Genomic DNA, 15,239 nt, shown 5'->3' on the forward strand with positions numbered 1-15,239 from the left:
GTTGGGGGCCGACAACAGATGAATCACGTGGGGGTTGGGCAGGGGCCACAGCGTCAAATCTGTTGAAGAACAGGTTAAGTTCATTGGCCCTGTCCACACTGCCTTCAGCTCCTCTGTTGCTAGTTTGCCGGAACCCAGTGATGGTCCTCATCCCACTCCAGACCTCTCTCATGTTGTTCTGCTGGAGTTTCCACTCAAGCTTCCTCCTATACCTGTCTTTAGCCTCCCTGATCTTGACTTTCAGGTCCCTCTGTATTCTCCTCAGCTCCTCCCTATTTCCATCTCTAAACACCCTCTTTTTAGCATTCAGGATGTCCTTAATGTGCTTTGTTACCCATGGTTTGTTATTTGAATAACAAAAGACAGTTCTTGCCGGAACATTGCAGTCCACACAGAAGTTGATGTAACCAGTGATGCACTCTGTGAGCGCATCAATGTCCTCTCCATGTGGCTCACAGAGGGCCTGCCAGTCTGTTGCCTCAAAACAACCGTGGAGTGCCTCATAAGCCTCCCCCAACCATTTCCTCACTGTCCTCGAGGTTGCAGGCTTACGCATCACCAGAGGCATGTAGAAGGGTTTGAGAAGCACCAGGCTGTGATCTGACCTTCCCAGTGGGGGGAGGGGAGAGGAGCTGTATGCATCCTTAACGTTAGCATACATCAGTCTGGGGTCCTCTCCCCTCTGGTTGTACAGCTCACATACCGCGTGAAGTTGGGCAGTGTTCTAGCCATGGTAACGTGGTTGAAGTCACCCAAAATAGTGGCTGCCAGTTGCCTATCCTGACCTTTCCCTTCATACAGCAGAAATTTGCAGTTTCTCCAGTGAATAGGAAGGCACAACAGTGAGGGCATACTCTGGTCATCGTTCCAACATCAGCAGAAATGTTACGTCTTGCGAGTCGTACATTTTGCCTTGGTCTATCGCTGTTGAGGTATTGTCATCGAAAGCGACCATTCTTGTCTTCAGCAACTCTCGCAATAATTACTCTTTGCCTTATATTCTCGAGTTGATCTTTCCTTTTCTCCCCTGTCTCTTCCTCTCTCCTCCTTCTCTGCCTGTTTTTGTCATTCTGGAGACGTGCAGCCCTTTCATCCCCATCTCTTCATCTCTTCTACCATTTGTTCTTTCTCTCTGATCCTGGAGTCGTCTGGTCCGGCCTCACCCGATTCTTGTTCTCTCCTCCTTCTGTGCCTGTTGTCATCATCCTGGAGACGTGCATGCCCCTCCTCCTCTGTCTCTTCTCTCATCATTTTTGCCCGGACTTTTTGATCCAGGAGTCGTGCATCCCTGGCCTCATCCGATTCTTGTTCTCTCCCTCTCCTTGCCGCTTCCCGACGATGTTTGGTGTCATCTCTTGACCATAATGTCTCGCTTCTCTTTCCACTCGGCATAATTAGGCTGTCCATATCTCTTTACCCTAATGCTGAATGGAAGATGTGAAGCAGTAGCATCAAAGCCTCCAGGATACTAATTTTTCTTGATGATGTGGCTGGCGCTCTCCTAAGTGGACGTGATAGCCTTGCCCTTTTGCTGCGGTTGGTGTCACTACTGTGAGCATTGTGAGGTGCTGCTGAGGCTGGCCGTGCACATGCGTCGTGGTGTCGTGTTGCGGGTTTCCATTAAAGCTGGAATTGGCTCAGGTTGTGGAAAGTGGGGCCTGTTGATTGATGAGTGAGCAATTTTAGACAAATATATAACCCTGAACGTTGCATGCATTCTGTAAGCTAGCGCACTTTAAGTCAAGTTAGTCAAAAAAAGTGCTGCTGTAATGCACCGTTTGGGCTAATTGGAGGTCACAAACAGACAAACAGAGTATGAGAGTTTTAGTAGCATATAGATAGATAGTGAGCTGTCTCAGCACCTATCACCTGGTTGTACTTATATCTACTGTGATGAAGTGCTTTGTGTGGTTGGTCATGAAGACTCGTCTCCAGCCTAAACAAGGACCTGGACCCACTGCAAGTTGCTTATTGCCTTCATTGGTCTACAGTGGATGCAGTCTCACTGGCTCTCGACTTGGCCCTGGATCACCTAGACCAGGGGTCGGCAACGTTTACCACTGAAAAAGCCAATATGGACCCATTTCCCACAGAAAAGAAAACACTGGGAGCCACAAAATGAAATAACACTGCATACAACGGGTTTTTTTTGCCTTTATGCTATGTATAAACAAACTATAATGTGTTGCATTTATGAAATTGATGAACTCCTGCAGAGAAAACGAAATTACATTTCTGCATGCAATAAAAACATTTTGAACTCCGAAAAAAAGACGTTGGGTTGAAGGTTACTCCATCGTTAGCCTACCTTGGATCGAAGAATTAAAAGAAAGCGCGCACTGGTGGGTGTCAGGCATTGGCAGTTGTGATGTATATTAATAGCGATAAAAAAACACGTTGTAGCGGTGTGCTACACGCAGCGCTAAAATAAAGACTGCAGTCAAAGGTAACTTTATTCGAACTAAACAGCCTTGCTTTAAAGCCTCCCTCAACCCGTCCCCGTGGGCGCAGATGCTCCAAAAGACACGTACTCACAACCCCCCGTAGGCTATCTCCCTTAGCCGGAACGGTGGCTAATTGTGAGCCGGTTCGGATGTGCCAGGAAATGGTGTCTCCACAAAGTTTTCAGATTGTACAAGATCACCATAATCTTCAAATTTCGAATTACATTTCAAAAGCTAACAAACCACGGGGAGCCGCATCACAGAGATGAAAGAGCCGCATGTGGCTCCGGAGCCGCAGGTTGCCGACCTCTGACCTAGACAATAGCAATCCCTACATCAGGCTGCTGTTTATTGATTACAGCACAGCGTTCTACAAAATCACACCTTCAGTTTTAATCAACAAGCTCTAAAAACTGGGCCTCTGTATTTCCCTCTGCAACTGGATCCCTCACCTCCTCGTTAGGAGACCACAGACAGTGTGGATCAGAAACAACACCTTGTCACTGCCAATCAACACAAATGCACTTAGCCCACTGCTCGACTCTCTCTGCACCCATAACTGTGTAGCTCGGCACAGCTCAAACATCTTTTATAACTTTGCTGATGACACAACTATTGTTAACAGAATTTCAGATAGTGATGAGGAGGCGTTTAAGTGTGAGATCTTTCAGCTGGCTGAATATTGTCACAACAACAACCTTGCACTCAATGTCCGGAAGACCAAGGAATTGATAGTGAACTTCAGGAAGGGGAAGTCGAGGGGACACACTCCAGTCCTCATCGAGGGTCAGAAGTGGAAAGGAAGAGCAGCTTCAAGTTCCTGAACATCTCTGAAGATCTATCCTGGGCCCAGTATATTGATGTAATTAGAAAGAAGGCGTGACAGTGATCATATTTCATTAGGAGTTTGAGGAAACTTGGTAAATCACCAAAATCGCTTGCAAATTTCTACAGATGTACCGTGGAGAGCGATCTAACTGGTTGCGTCACCGTCTGGTATGGCGGGGCCGTTACACAGGGTTAGAAAAAGCTGCAGAAATTTCAAACTCAGCCAGCTCTATCATGGACCCATAGCCTCTCCTGCAATGAGGACACTTTCAAAAGGTGATATCTCAAAATGGCAGCAGCCATCATTAAGGACCCCCATCACCCAGGACAAGTCCTCTTTCCAAGGAGGGTATACAGGAGCCTGAAGCCACACACTTAACATTTGAGGAGTAGTTTCTTCCCCTCAGCCATTATATTTCTGAATGGAAATTGAACCCAAGACACCACCTCAGTACTTTTTCTTTTTTGTTCATTTTTGCACTACTTATTTAATTTTTCACACTCACGCATATACATGTATATTTCTTCTTGTAATTTATAGTTTCTATGTATTGAATTGTACTGCTGTTGAAAAAAATACACATTTCACAACATAGTGTGTTATAGGTGTTCTACTGTGCTTTACACCCTGGTATGGATGGCATCCATTAGTCTCGCGAGACCATGGATCTGCGCCTGGAAAGTCTTGCTACAGAGGCGATGCTGGAATGTCCTCTCCAGGACACAAGCCTGGGCAAGGTTGTGTGGAAGACCGGCAGTTGCCCAAGCAGCAAGTCTTCCCTCTCCACACCACCGATGTCATCCAAGGGAAGGGCAAGGCTGATATAGCTTGCCACCAGTAACGTCGCTGGAGTTGCCAGAGCGAGGTTGAATTACACCCTGTAAACATGTATGTAATTAAATGACATACACTGGTCTTGACTTGAATTGACTATCCACTCAGTCTGCTGGAGCAGATTTTGCATGCTAGTCCCTATTTCAATGAGGCAGCTGGCCAGCCTCCACCTGTCCAATCAGTGTGCCTGCTGTCACATGCAAACAGCTACTTGGAGCCACAGGTGAGAGCTGAGTGACCAAAGGTGAGCGAGCTGCCCCAGAATGGACACACAATCCCCTTCATCCAAGTGCTACCAGCCAATAGACAATAGACAATAGGTGCAGAAGTAGACCATTCGGCCCCTCGAGTCTGCACCACCATTCTGAGATCATGGCTGATCATTCACTATCAATACCCAGTCCCTGCCTTGTCCCCATATCCCATGATTCCCCTATCCATCAGATATCTATCCAGCTCCTTCTTGAAAACATCCAGAGAATTGGCCTCCACCATCTTCCGAGGCAGTGCATTCCACACCTCCACAACTCTCTGGGAGAAGAAGTTTTTCCTCAACTCTGTTTTAAATAACTGACCTCTTATTCTCAATCCATGCCCTCTGGTACTGGACTCTCCCACCATCTGGAACATATTTCCTGCCTCAATCCTATTAAATCCTTTAATTATCTTAAACGTTTCAATCAGATCCCCTCTCAATCTCCTCAATTCCAGTGTGTACAAGCCATGTTACATTTTACATGTTACATTTTAATCAATCAAAATCTTACAGTAGATCAAAATACAAGTTACAACTTTGTCACAGTTTTAGCACCCTCACTAAGTTATGAAATCAAACCCCAGGTCAGAGACAACCACTTCAGTTCAGTTGTAGGGGAAATACTGACTTTCTCAGGGGAAATTGTAAGAAACATCCATTGTCTCATCTAGTGGATCCCACACACCCTATACACTTTGTTTTATTAACACAAGAGATTCTGCAGATGCTGGAAATCCAGAGCAACACACACAAAATGCTGGAGGAAGTCAGCAGGTCAGGCAGCATCTATGGAAATGAATGAACAGTCGACATTTCGAGCCGACACCCTTCATCAGAACCGGAAAGGAAGGGGGAAGAATAATTATTTTATTTATTCTAAATTGTACTTAACGGCTTTATTGTTGTTTCAGGCACACGTACAAAATAAAATTTTATTCCTTAAAAGAGGCGCAACATTTAAAATAGAGTAAATGCGGTTTTCAACTGCGCCCCCTCTGCAGCATTTTCGCCCGCACCGATGGGCAGGACACTGTGATTGACAGAAATTAAATGCTGATGCAAGAGTGGCTCAACTGACATCAGCGAGCGGCCCGGGGCAGGCACCATCCTGGGTGGGAGCAAGGTGCCCTTCAACCAATGAGAACAGAAAGATAGACGTGGATTATGCCGTGACGTACGGAAGGTGGAGCTGGCACCAATAGGAGCACGGCTCTGGTGATGGACGTCAATTTGAATAAATGAAGTAGCGAAAAATTCTGCCGGAGGTGGTGCAAGGGGTAGACGATCCCACATGATGGACATGGACTGGAGCGAAAGAAGTGGCCAGAAAAACCGTCGGGGGCGGTGAAAGTAATACCGTTGTCAAGATGGGACGAGACCCCGGTGATTGACAATGAGTGGAACGAATGAGGTGGCGAGGTGCCGCCGGAGAGGGTGCCGGCGCGGACAATGCTGCGACTGCCAATAGGGGGAGAGGGGAGGGGAGGGTCCCTTTGATGGACGTGAATTGGAACGAATGAGGTGACGAGCCATCCCCGAAGAGGCGGCAGGAGACTTGAACCATGCGTATCGTCCGGTTCTCCTTCCACTTCTGATCCGGTTGCGATGGCGAAGCGGGGCGAATGCGATCCAGTGGAACTGGTGAAGCAGCAAGAGAACAGCCCGGGAAACCAGGTCGGTCATCCGGCAGGGTCAGGGGGGTGGCTGGAAAAGTGCCAGTGCCGTAGGCCTCGAGTACCGGGCAGCTGTCGTCGGCCTGCCGCAGAGATGCATCCCCGGTCGGAACTGGGTGTGTTACAGGGCTGCTGCAGTTGCACCGATCCCATACCCAAGGCTCGCCTGCAAATGAATGGGGAAGGGAGGGGACTAGTGGTCATAAAATGAAACTAATACAGAAGATTGGCTGACTATCAGGAGGTGAAGAGTGGGAACAACGGGAGCCGTTTCTGTTTGGCTGCCGGTGACTAGTGGTGTTCCACAGGGATCTGTGTTGGGACCAAGAGACTCCTGAATAAGTACATGGAGCTTAGAAAATTAGAGGGCTATGGGTAACCTGAGGTAATTTCTAAAGTAAGTATACGGCACAACATTGTGGGCTGAAGGGCCTGTATTATGCTGTAGGTTTTTCTATGCTTCTGTGTAAATGATTTGGATGATGGAATTGATGGCTTTGTTGGCCAGGTTTGCGGATGACCCAAAGACAGGTGGAAGGGCGGGCAGCCTTGAAGCAGGGAGTCTGTTGAAGGACTTCGATGGGGAGAATGGGCAAAATAGCGGCAGGTGGAATACAGTGCAGGAAAATGTATGGTCATGCGCTTTGGTAGAAGTAATGAAGCAGTGGACTTGTGCAGGATTCCCTACAGCTTAACTTGCAGGTTGAGTCGGTGGTGAGGGTGGTAGTGCAATATTAGCATTCGTTTTGAGAGAACTGGAATGTAAAAGCAAGGAATTAATGTTGAGGCTTGGTAGGGAATAGGTGTGACAGCACTTGCAGTATTGTGAGCAGTCTTCGGCCCCTTAAAGGCTGTCCTGTGATTTGAGAGGGTTCAGAGGAGGTTCACGGGAATGATTCCGGGAATGAAAGGCTTATCTGTGAGCAACACACACACACAATGCTGGTGGAATGCAGCAAGCCAGGCAGAAGCTCCAGGAGAGGGTTGATCATTAAATGAAACTAACAGGGAAGGGAGAGGGTTTGGTTACTAAATGAAACTAGCGGGAAGGGAGAGGGATTGGTCACTAAATGAAACTAACAGGGAAGGGAGAGGGTTTGGTCACTAAATGAAACTAACAGGGAAGGGAGAGGGTTTGGTTACTAAATGAAACTAACAGGGAAGGGAGAGGGTTTGGTTACTAAATGAAACTAATAGGGAAGGGAGAGGGTTTGGTCACTAAATGAAACTAATAGGGAAGGGAGAGGGTTTGGTTACTAAATGAAACTAACAGGGAAGGGAGAGGGATTGGTCACTAAATGAAACTAACAGGGAAGGGAGAGGGATTGGTCACTAAATGAAACTAATAGGGAAGGGAGAGGGTTTGGTTACTAAATGAAACTAACAGGGAAGGGAGAGGGATTGGTCACTAAATGAAACTAACAGGGAAGGGAGAGGGTTTGGTCACTAAATGAAACTAACAGGGAAGGGAGAGGGTTTGGTTACTAAATGAAACTAGCGGGAAGGGAGAGGGTTGATCACTAAATTAAACGGTAATGGAAGGGAGGGGTTGGAGGTTACTAAATGAAACTGAAACACATGCACATGAACAGAGGCTGTTGCTTCCATTCTGGGAAGTGCTGGACCCTGAAACAGCAGCTGCTGGATGAACTCAGTGCATGGAACAGTATCTGTGGAGGAAAATAATTTTTTATATCTAATGTCAATGTTTTTCAGGTTGAGACCTAGCATTAGGACTAAGAGGGGGAGATGGCTGGTATAAAGAGGATCAAGGTAGTGGGGTCTGAAGCAGGACAGTAACGATAGGTTGGATGATAGGCTGAAGATTCAGGTGGTGAAAGGGGTATGACAGGGACAGTGGGTGCTAGAAGCGGGAAGGGGGAGAAATTGGGAGACATGGAGCAGAGTTGGTAAAGGTATAAATAGTTGGTGGGGTGAAGAGTTATAATTTGGGAGTGCTGGAATATGGTAAGTAAGGAAGCACATGAAAACATTCTTTCCCTCCCCGACCTGTCTGAATACTTTCAGCATTTTCTGTATTTTTTTCCTCTGATTATCTAGCGGTGAGACCTAACCTTTACAACCCAATGTCCACTAGCTGTAGTATGCACTCTATTTACCACACTCGCCCTCATCTGATGTCATTTGCCCTCCCCGATCCCATTCCAATGAGCCCTTGTTTTCCATTTCTCCTGCTTAGTGGTTGGATTTTCTCTGCACATTCATTCACAATCAAGTTTGAGGCTTTGGAGAGGGTGCAAAACAGGTTTATCAGGACGCAGGCTGCAGAAACTTGGGTGGGTTTTCTTTTACTCTGGAGCAGTGAGTGCTGAGAGGAGATCTGATAGGGGTTTTAAAGATTATGAGAGGCATAGGTAGAGTAGACAGGGAGTATCTTTTTTCCAGGGTAGAGATGTCTACTACCAGAGAGCATGCATTGAAGGTGAGGGGGTTAGGTTCAAAGGGACGTGAGGGTAAGTTTTCTTTACTCAGAGTGGTGGATACCTGGAATGCACTGCCTGGTATAGTGGCAGAGGCAAACACATTCAAGGCTTTTAAGAGACGTTTAGATAGGCACACGAATATGAGAAGGATGAGGGAAATGGACATTGTGTAGGTAGGAGGGACTAGTTTTTTTCCAGGGATTTTTCGATTTGCTTTTTAGCTGTTTCGGCACAACATTGTGGGCCCCAGGGACTGTTCCTGTGGTGTACTGTTCTGTGTTCTCAGTTATAATACTTAGATCAATTTGTCCTGTTGAAGGGTCTTGGCTCAAAACAGAATGAGTTCATTTCCTTTCTTATATGCTGCCTGACCTGCTGGAGTTCCTCCAGCGTTTTGTGTGCGTTATATGTCCTTTCTACAGATGTTTAGAGATAAGGTACAGTATCTTCATCAATATGCTGATATTGTGTTATCACCTCTTGACAATCCACAACAAGATCAATAGGTCATGGTCAATACCCTTTGATTGCCTCTGACATGTGAACATCTCCTTTTCATTGAAATCTGTCATTATTGTGCCTGAAGTTGTCTATTCCAGTCAGGCCTTGGTTTCCATGGTGCGGTGCCATGGCAAGTCCATCATCTCCAATTATACTAATAGAACAGAGCAGTACAGTTTGTGAAATGTCATTCACCCATACACATGAATACAGGTAAACGAAACAGTGTTCATCTGGCTCCAAGGTGCAAAGCACACTGTACCAACAGCCACACACAGTGTGTATTGGGCATGTATTTTTACAATAGACAAACATACGAATAAAATAACAATATAGCCAAAGTCCCCAAGTGGCATGTCCTGTTTGATTGATGGGCGTGAATGTTCTGGAGCCACGTCTCTGCAAGAACAGCCCACAACGGTTCCTCATCTCGTGCAGTGCAGCTGCAGTTAAGCACTGGAGGGCATCTCTGACAAGAGGGGCCAGTACACAACTTAGCTGCACTCGCCCAGCTCCAGCATTTCCTACCTCAACAGCTGCAACAGGCGACCCCCGGGGCATGAATGAGGCCTGGTATGCCTCACTACTGAGGCCAAGCAACCCTCTCACTGTTGGCCTCACCAGTGAATCAGACCCACAGATATTCTAGTCTGTTAAACCTCTGTTAAGGGATAGGTTTCCTATTACTTTCATACTTTGTACATTTCAGTCAGGTTATATCTGACAGAAAATTCCGCAGCCAAATCTGAAGTACTCTAGCCCAGTGGGAATTGTATCTGGCTGATGCAATGTCAAGTGAGTTGCCTCACTGAACTGAAGGGAAAATTCCATTTTTTCAGTCATGCTTCTAAAGCTGTTCCACTTGATCCCCAATAGAGTGCCGACCTTTTTGATGTCCCTGGGCCTGTACTCCCTGGAGTTCAGAAGAATGAGGAGGAGCCTTATTGAAACCCATCAAATATTGAAGAGCCTCGATAAAGTGAATGTTGAGAGGATGTTCCCTATAGTGAGGGAGTCTAGAACCAGAGGAAACAGCCTCAGAATAGAGGGATGTTCATTGAGAATAGAAATGAGGAGGAATTTCTTTAATCTTAGAGTAGTGAATCTGTGGAATTCATTGCCACAGAATGCTGTGGAAGCTAAGTCATATTGTAGCGGTGTGCTACACGCAGCGCTAAAATAACGACACGGAGTCGGTAAACTGCAGTCAAAGATAACTTTATTCGAACTACACAGCCTTGCTTTTAAGCCTCCCTCAACCTGCCCCCCCGTGGGCGCAGATGCTCCAAAAGACACGTACTCACAAACCCCCGTAGGCTATCTCCCTTAGCCGGAACGCTGGCTAATTGTGAGCCGGTTCGGATGTGCCAGGAAATGGGGTCGCCACATCCCCCCCCCCCCCAGAACTGGCGATACACCCCCCAATGTCCACAGTCTGGGCCGGAACCTGTTTGGGAGGTCGGCCTCTGCGCCACGGTGCCGGAAACTCAACCGGTTGCGCCAAGTCCACATGGGCCAGTTTGAGTCGGTCCACCATGAAAACCTCCTCTCTCCCCCCAACGTCCAGCACAAATGTGGACCCGTTGTTCCGGAGCACCATAAACAGCCCCTCGTAGGGCCGTTGCAGTGGTGGCCAATGCCCGCCCCTTCGTACAAACACAAACTTACAGTTCTGCAGGTCTTTGGGTACGCAGGTCAGGTGCTGCCCGTGCTGCGAAGTGGGTATGGGGGCCAGGTTACCGAGCTTCTCGCGTAGTCTGCCCAGGACTGCTGCGGGCTCTTCCTCTTGCCCCCTTGGGGCTGGTATGAACTCCCCGGGGACGACCAGGGGTGCGCCGTACACCAACTCGGCCGACGAGGCGTGCAGATCGTCTTTGGGTGCCGTGCGGATGCCGAGTAGGACCCAGGGAAGCTCGTCCGCCCAGTTAGCTCCTCGCAGGTGGGCCATGAGGGCCGACTTCAGGTGACGGTGAAAACGCTCCACTAGCCCGTTCGACTGTGGGTGGTAGGCAGTGGTGTGGTGCAGCTGAGTCCCCAAAAGGCTGGCCATAGCAGACCACAGGCTGGAGGTGAACTGGGCGCCTCTGTCGGAGGTAATGTGGGCCGGTACACTGAAGCGGGACACCCAGGTGGCGATCAGTGCCCGGGCGCAAGATTTGGAGGTGGTGTCGGTGAGCGGGACCGCCTCTGGCCATCTTGTGAACCGGTCCACGATAGTGAGGAGGTGCCGCACTGGCAGGGGGCCCACGATATCCACGTGAATGTGGTCGAAACACCGGTGGGTGGGATGGAACTGCTGCGGCAGAACTTTGGTGTGCCACTGCACCTTGGCCGTCTGGCAGTGCATGCACGTTTTGGCCCATTCACTGACCTGTTTGCGGAGTCCGTGCCAAACGAACCTGCTGGAAACCATCCGGACAGTTGTCCTGATGGAGGGGTGTGCCAAGTTATGAATGGAGTCGAAAATGCGTCACCGCCAAGGTGCGGGGACAACGGGACGGGGCTGGCCGGTGGCGACATCAGAGTAGGGCCCTCTCACCTGGGCCTACGGGGAGGTCCTGGAGCTGCAAACCGGAGACTGCGGTTCTGTAACTAGGGATCTCCTCGTCTGCCTGCTGTGCCTCTGCCAGCGCCTCAAAGCCTACCCCTTGGGAAAGGGCATGAATGGTAGGGCAAGAGAGCGCATCCGCCACGACATTGTCCTTTCCCAAGACGTGCCGGACATCCGTCGTGTATTCAGAGATGTAGGACAGATGGCGCTGCTGGCGGGACAACCAGGGGTCGGACGCTTTCGTAAACGCAAAGGTAAGCGGTTTGTGGTCCGTGAACCCAGTGAAGGGCTGACCTTCTAGGAAGTACCTGAAATGCCGGATTGCCAGGTAGAGCGCCAACAGTTCCCGGTCAAAAGCACTGTACTTGAGCTCAGGTGGCCGCAGGTGTTTGCTGAAAAACGCTAGGGGTTGCCAGCGACCTGCGATGAATTGCTCCAGTACCCCACCGACTGCCGTGTTTGATGCGTCCACTGTGAGGGTGGTAGGGACGTCCATTCTGGGGTGCACTAGCATCGCGGCATTCGCCAAGGCTTCCTTCGTTTGAATGAAAGCGGCGGTGGACTCCTCGTCCCAGGTAATGTCCTTGCCTGGACCCGACATCAGGGCGAACAGGGGGCGCATGATCCGGGCAGCTGAAGGGAGGAAGCGGTGGTAGAAATAGACCATACCTACGAATTCCTGAAGGCCTTTGATCGTGGTGGGTCGGGGGAAATGGTGGACCGCATCTACCTTAGCGGGCAGAGGGGATGCCCTGTCTTTAGTAATCCTGTGGCCCAGGAAGTCAATGGTGTCGAGCCCAAACTGGCATTTGGCCGGGTTGATCGTTAGACCGTACTCACTCAGTCGGGCATAGAGTTGACGGAGGTGGGACAGATGCTCCTGACGACTGCTGCTGGCTATGAGGATGTCGTCCAAATTGATGAATGCGAAGTCCAGGTCGCGGCCCACCACGTCCATTAACCGCTGGAACGTCTGTGCGGCATTCTTCAGGCCGAACGGCATGCGGAGGAACTCGAAAAGGCCAAACGGGGTGATGAGAGCCGTTTTGGGGACGTCGACCGGATGCATCGGGATTTGATGGTACCCTCGGACGAGGTCTACCTTGGAGAAGATCCGTGCGCCGTGCAGGTTTGCTGCAAAGTCCTGAATGTGTGGCACAGGGTAGCGGTCTGGTGTGGTAGCCTTGTTCAGCCTGCGGTAGTTGCCGCACGGTCTCCAGCCCCCTGTCGCTTTGGGCACCATGTGTGGGGGGAGGCCCATGGGTGTCGGACTGCCAGATGCCTCCATGCCTCCATCCTCTTGAACTCCTCCTTTGCCAGTCGGAGCTTGTCCGGGGAAGCTGCCGAGCGTGGGGGTGGAGGGGTGGTCCCTGGGTCGGGATGTGGTGCTGTACGCTGTGTCGGGGCATGGCCGCTGTGAACTGCGGTGCCAGAACCGAAGGGAAATCCACCAGGACCCTGGTGAAGTCGTTGTCGGACAGCGTGATGGAGCTGAGGTGAGGGGCTTGCAACTGGGCTGCACCCAGGGAGAACGTCTGAAAGGTCTCGGCGTGGACTAGTCTCTTCCTGGGCAGGTCGACCAGTAGGCTGTGAGCCCACAAAAAATCCGCACCCAGAAGCAGTTGGGCTACGGCGGCCAGTGTGAAGTCCCACGTGAACTGGCTGGAGCCGAACTGTAGCTGCACCTGATGGGTGCCATAGGTCCTTACTGTGCTGCCGTTCACGGCCCTCAGGGGGAGACCCGGTGCCCTGCTGTGGGTGTCGTAACTCGTCGGAGGTAAGACGCTGATCTCGGCACCGGTGTCAACCAAAAAGCGGCGTCCTGACCACTTGTCCCACTCATACAGGAGGCTATCCCGATGGGCGGGCGACAACAGCGGGCTTCTGCGCGCCACCGCTGGTGGTAGAAGCACCATTGTTCGTTGGGCTCCCCACCCCTGTCTCTGGGGTTAGCGGGCTCTATGGCCGGGTCTGGGCTGGTCTGCTGCTGGGAGCGTGGCCACATAGTAGTAATGGGTGTCCACTGAGGTTATCTGCCGAACGTGGAATTGGGCTTCTGCTTGCTGGAACCATAGGTGAGGTCGCGGCGTCCAGAAACCAGGCAGTTTCAACGAAACCACATGAACAGAGGCGGCATCGGTCATCTCTGGTCCAAAAATCGTTTGGACCGTCGGGGTCACCAATTGTAGCGGTGTGCTACACGCAGCGCTAAAATAACGACACGGAGTCGGTAAACTGCAGTCAAAGATAACTTTATTCGAACTACACAGCCTTGCTTTTAAGCCTCCCTCAACCTGCCCCCTGTGGACGCAGATGCTTCGAAAGACACGTACTCACAAACCCTCATAGGCTATCTCCCTTAGCTGGAACGCTGGCTAATTGTGAGCCGGTTCGGATGTGCCAAGAAATGGGTCGCCACAATATGGTGTATTTAAAGCAGAGGTTGATAGGCCCTTGATTAGTTAGGATGAAGGCAGAAGAATTGGGTTGAGAGGGATAATAAATCAGCCATGATGGAATTGTTAGCAAACTCAATGGGTTGAACAGTCTGCTGCTGCTTCTTTGTCTTTTGGTGTTATGGATGGATAATTAAGGTTGGTCCTACTGCTGTGCTTGGAAGGACTTGTTTCTTGCAGAGTTGCCCTATTAGAATGCTATCTTTTTTATTTAGTGATACAAAACAGACACTTCAGCCCAATGAGCCTTTGTGTATGTTTGACCACATTTGTAAAGTAAACAAGTTATTAACTTGCTTGGTGTGGCCACAGAAATATCTATTAAGGGGTATGTTTCCTGTTATTTTCATACATTGTATATTTCAGTTAGGTTATATTTATGACAGGAAATACCTCAATCAAATCTGAAATACTCTAGTCCAGGGGGAATTGTATCTGGCTGATGCAACGTCAAGGGAAATTGCCTCACTGAACTGAAGGGAAAATTCCATTTTTTCAGTAATGCTTCTAAAGCTGTTCTTTTAATATTTCAAAGGCTTGCATGTGGCCTCGTTTTCAGTAATAAGGCCATAATCAAGTCTGCTCCACCATTTGATCATAGTTGATTTATTTTCTTCTCTCAGCCCTACCACCCCTCCCCAGTCTCTGAGCCAGTGTTCATCCCTCCATTCCCCTTCCCACCTGGGACTGGCCTGAGTTAATACTAATCAGAGTAATTTTAGCCCCAGCCTGGGTATTCTTGTGGTTGATTGTGTACATTATTTAATTAGTAAAACAACGTGGACAGACCCTTTCATCCCAATGAACTGCAACATTCAGCAACCTACCTTTTTAACCCTAGCCTAACCACAGAACAATTTACAATGATCAACTAACCTACTGACCAGTGCGTTTTTGGACTCTGGTAGGAAACCAACACGCTCATGTGAAGGACATACAAACTTCTTACAGAGGACACTGGAATTGAACTCCAAACTCCCAACAGCCTGAGCTGTAGTAACACTGCACTAACCACTATTGCCCAAACCTGTGCCAAAATTCTGTGCATTCATTCATATTTTAGCAAAGAGTTTCAATGCAATCTCTCAGAAGTTACCTTGCAGAGCATTGATTCTCAATCTCCAACACAATATATACCCAAAACTCCAAATTCTTTCTGCTATTGTTTAGAAGTCACGGAGGTTTGGTATGTGGCTGACCCAGTTCTGTTCCCTGAGCTACCCTGAAAGTTGCTGATCTTTAGTTTCCTTG

At 49.2% G+C, this 15,239-nt stretch overlaps 1 protein-coding gene across 2 annotated transcripts in view; it reads left to right on the forward strand.

Annotated features, from left to right (window-relative positions):
- The first annotated feature begins 5,879 nt into the window (after positions 1–5,879).
- hars (histidyl-tRNA synthetase) overlaps positions 5,880–15,239 on the forward strand; it is a 48,830-nt gene continuing 39,470 nt past the window's right edge. Inside the window, exon 1 of one of the 2 annotated variants that reach the window (XM_059990446.1) lies at positions 5,880–6,037. In XM_059990446.1, coding sequence (XP_059846429.1) covers positions 5,969–6,037 — 69 coding nt within the window. In that variant the 5' untranslated portion in view covers positions 5,880–5,968. The remainder of the gene's footprint in view (positions 6,038–15,239) is intronic. The other variant, XM_059990445.1, reaches the window with a different exon arrangement.

This window comes from Hypanus sabinus, chromosome 15, assembly GCF_030144855.1.
Source record: "Hypanus sabinus isolate sHypSab1 chromosome 15, sHypSab1.hap1, whole genome shotgun sequence".
NCBI classification, from domain to species: Eukaryota; Metazoa; Chordata; class Chondrichthyes; order Myliobatiformes; family Dasyatidae; genus Hypanus; species Hypanus sabinus.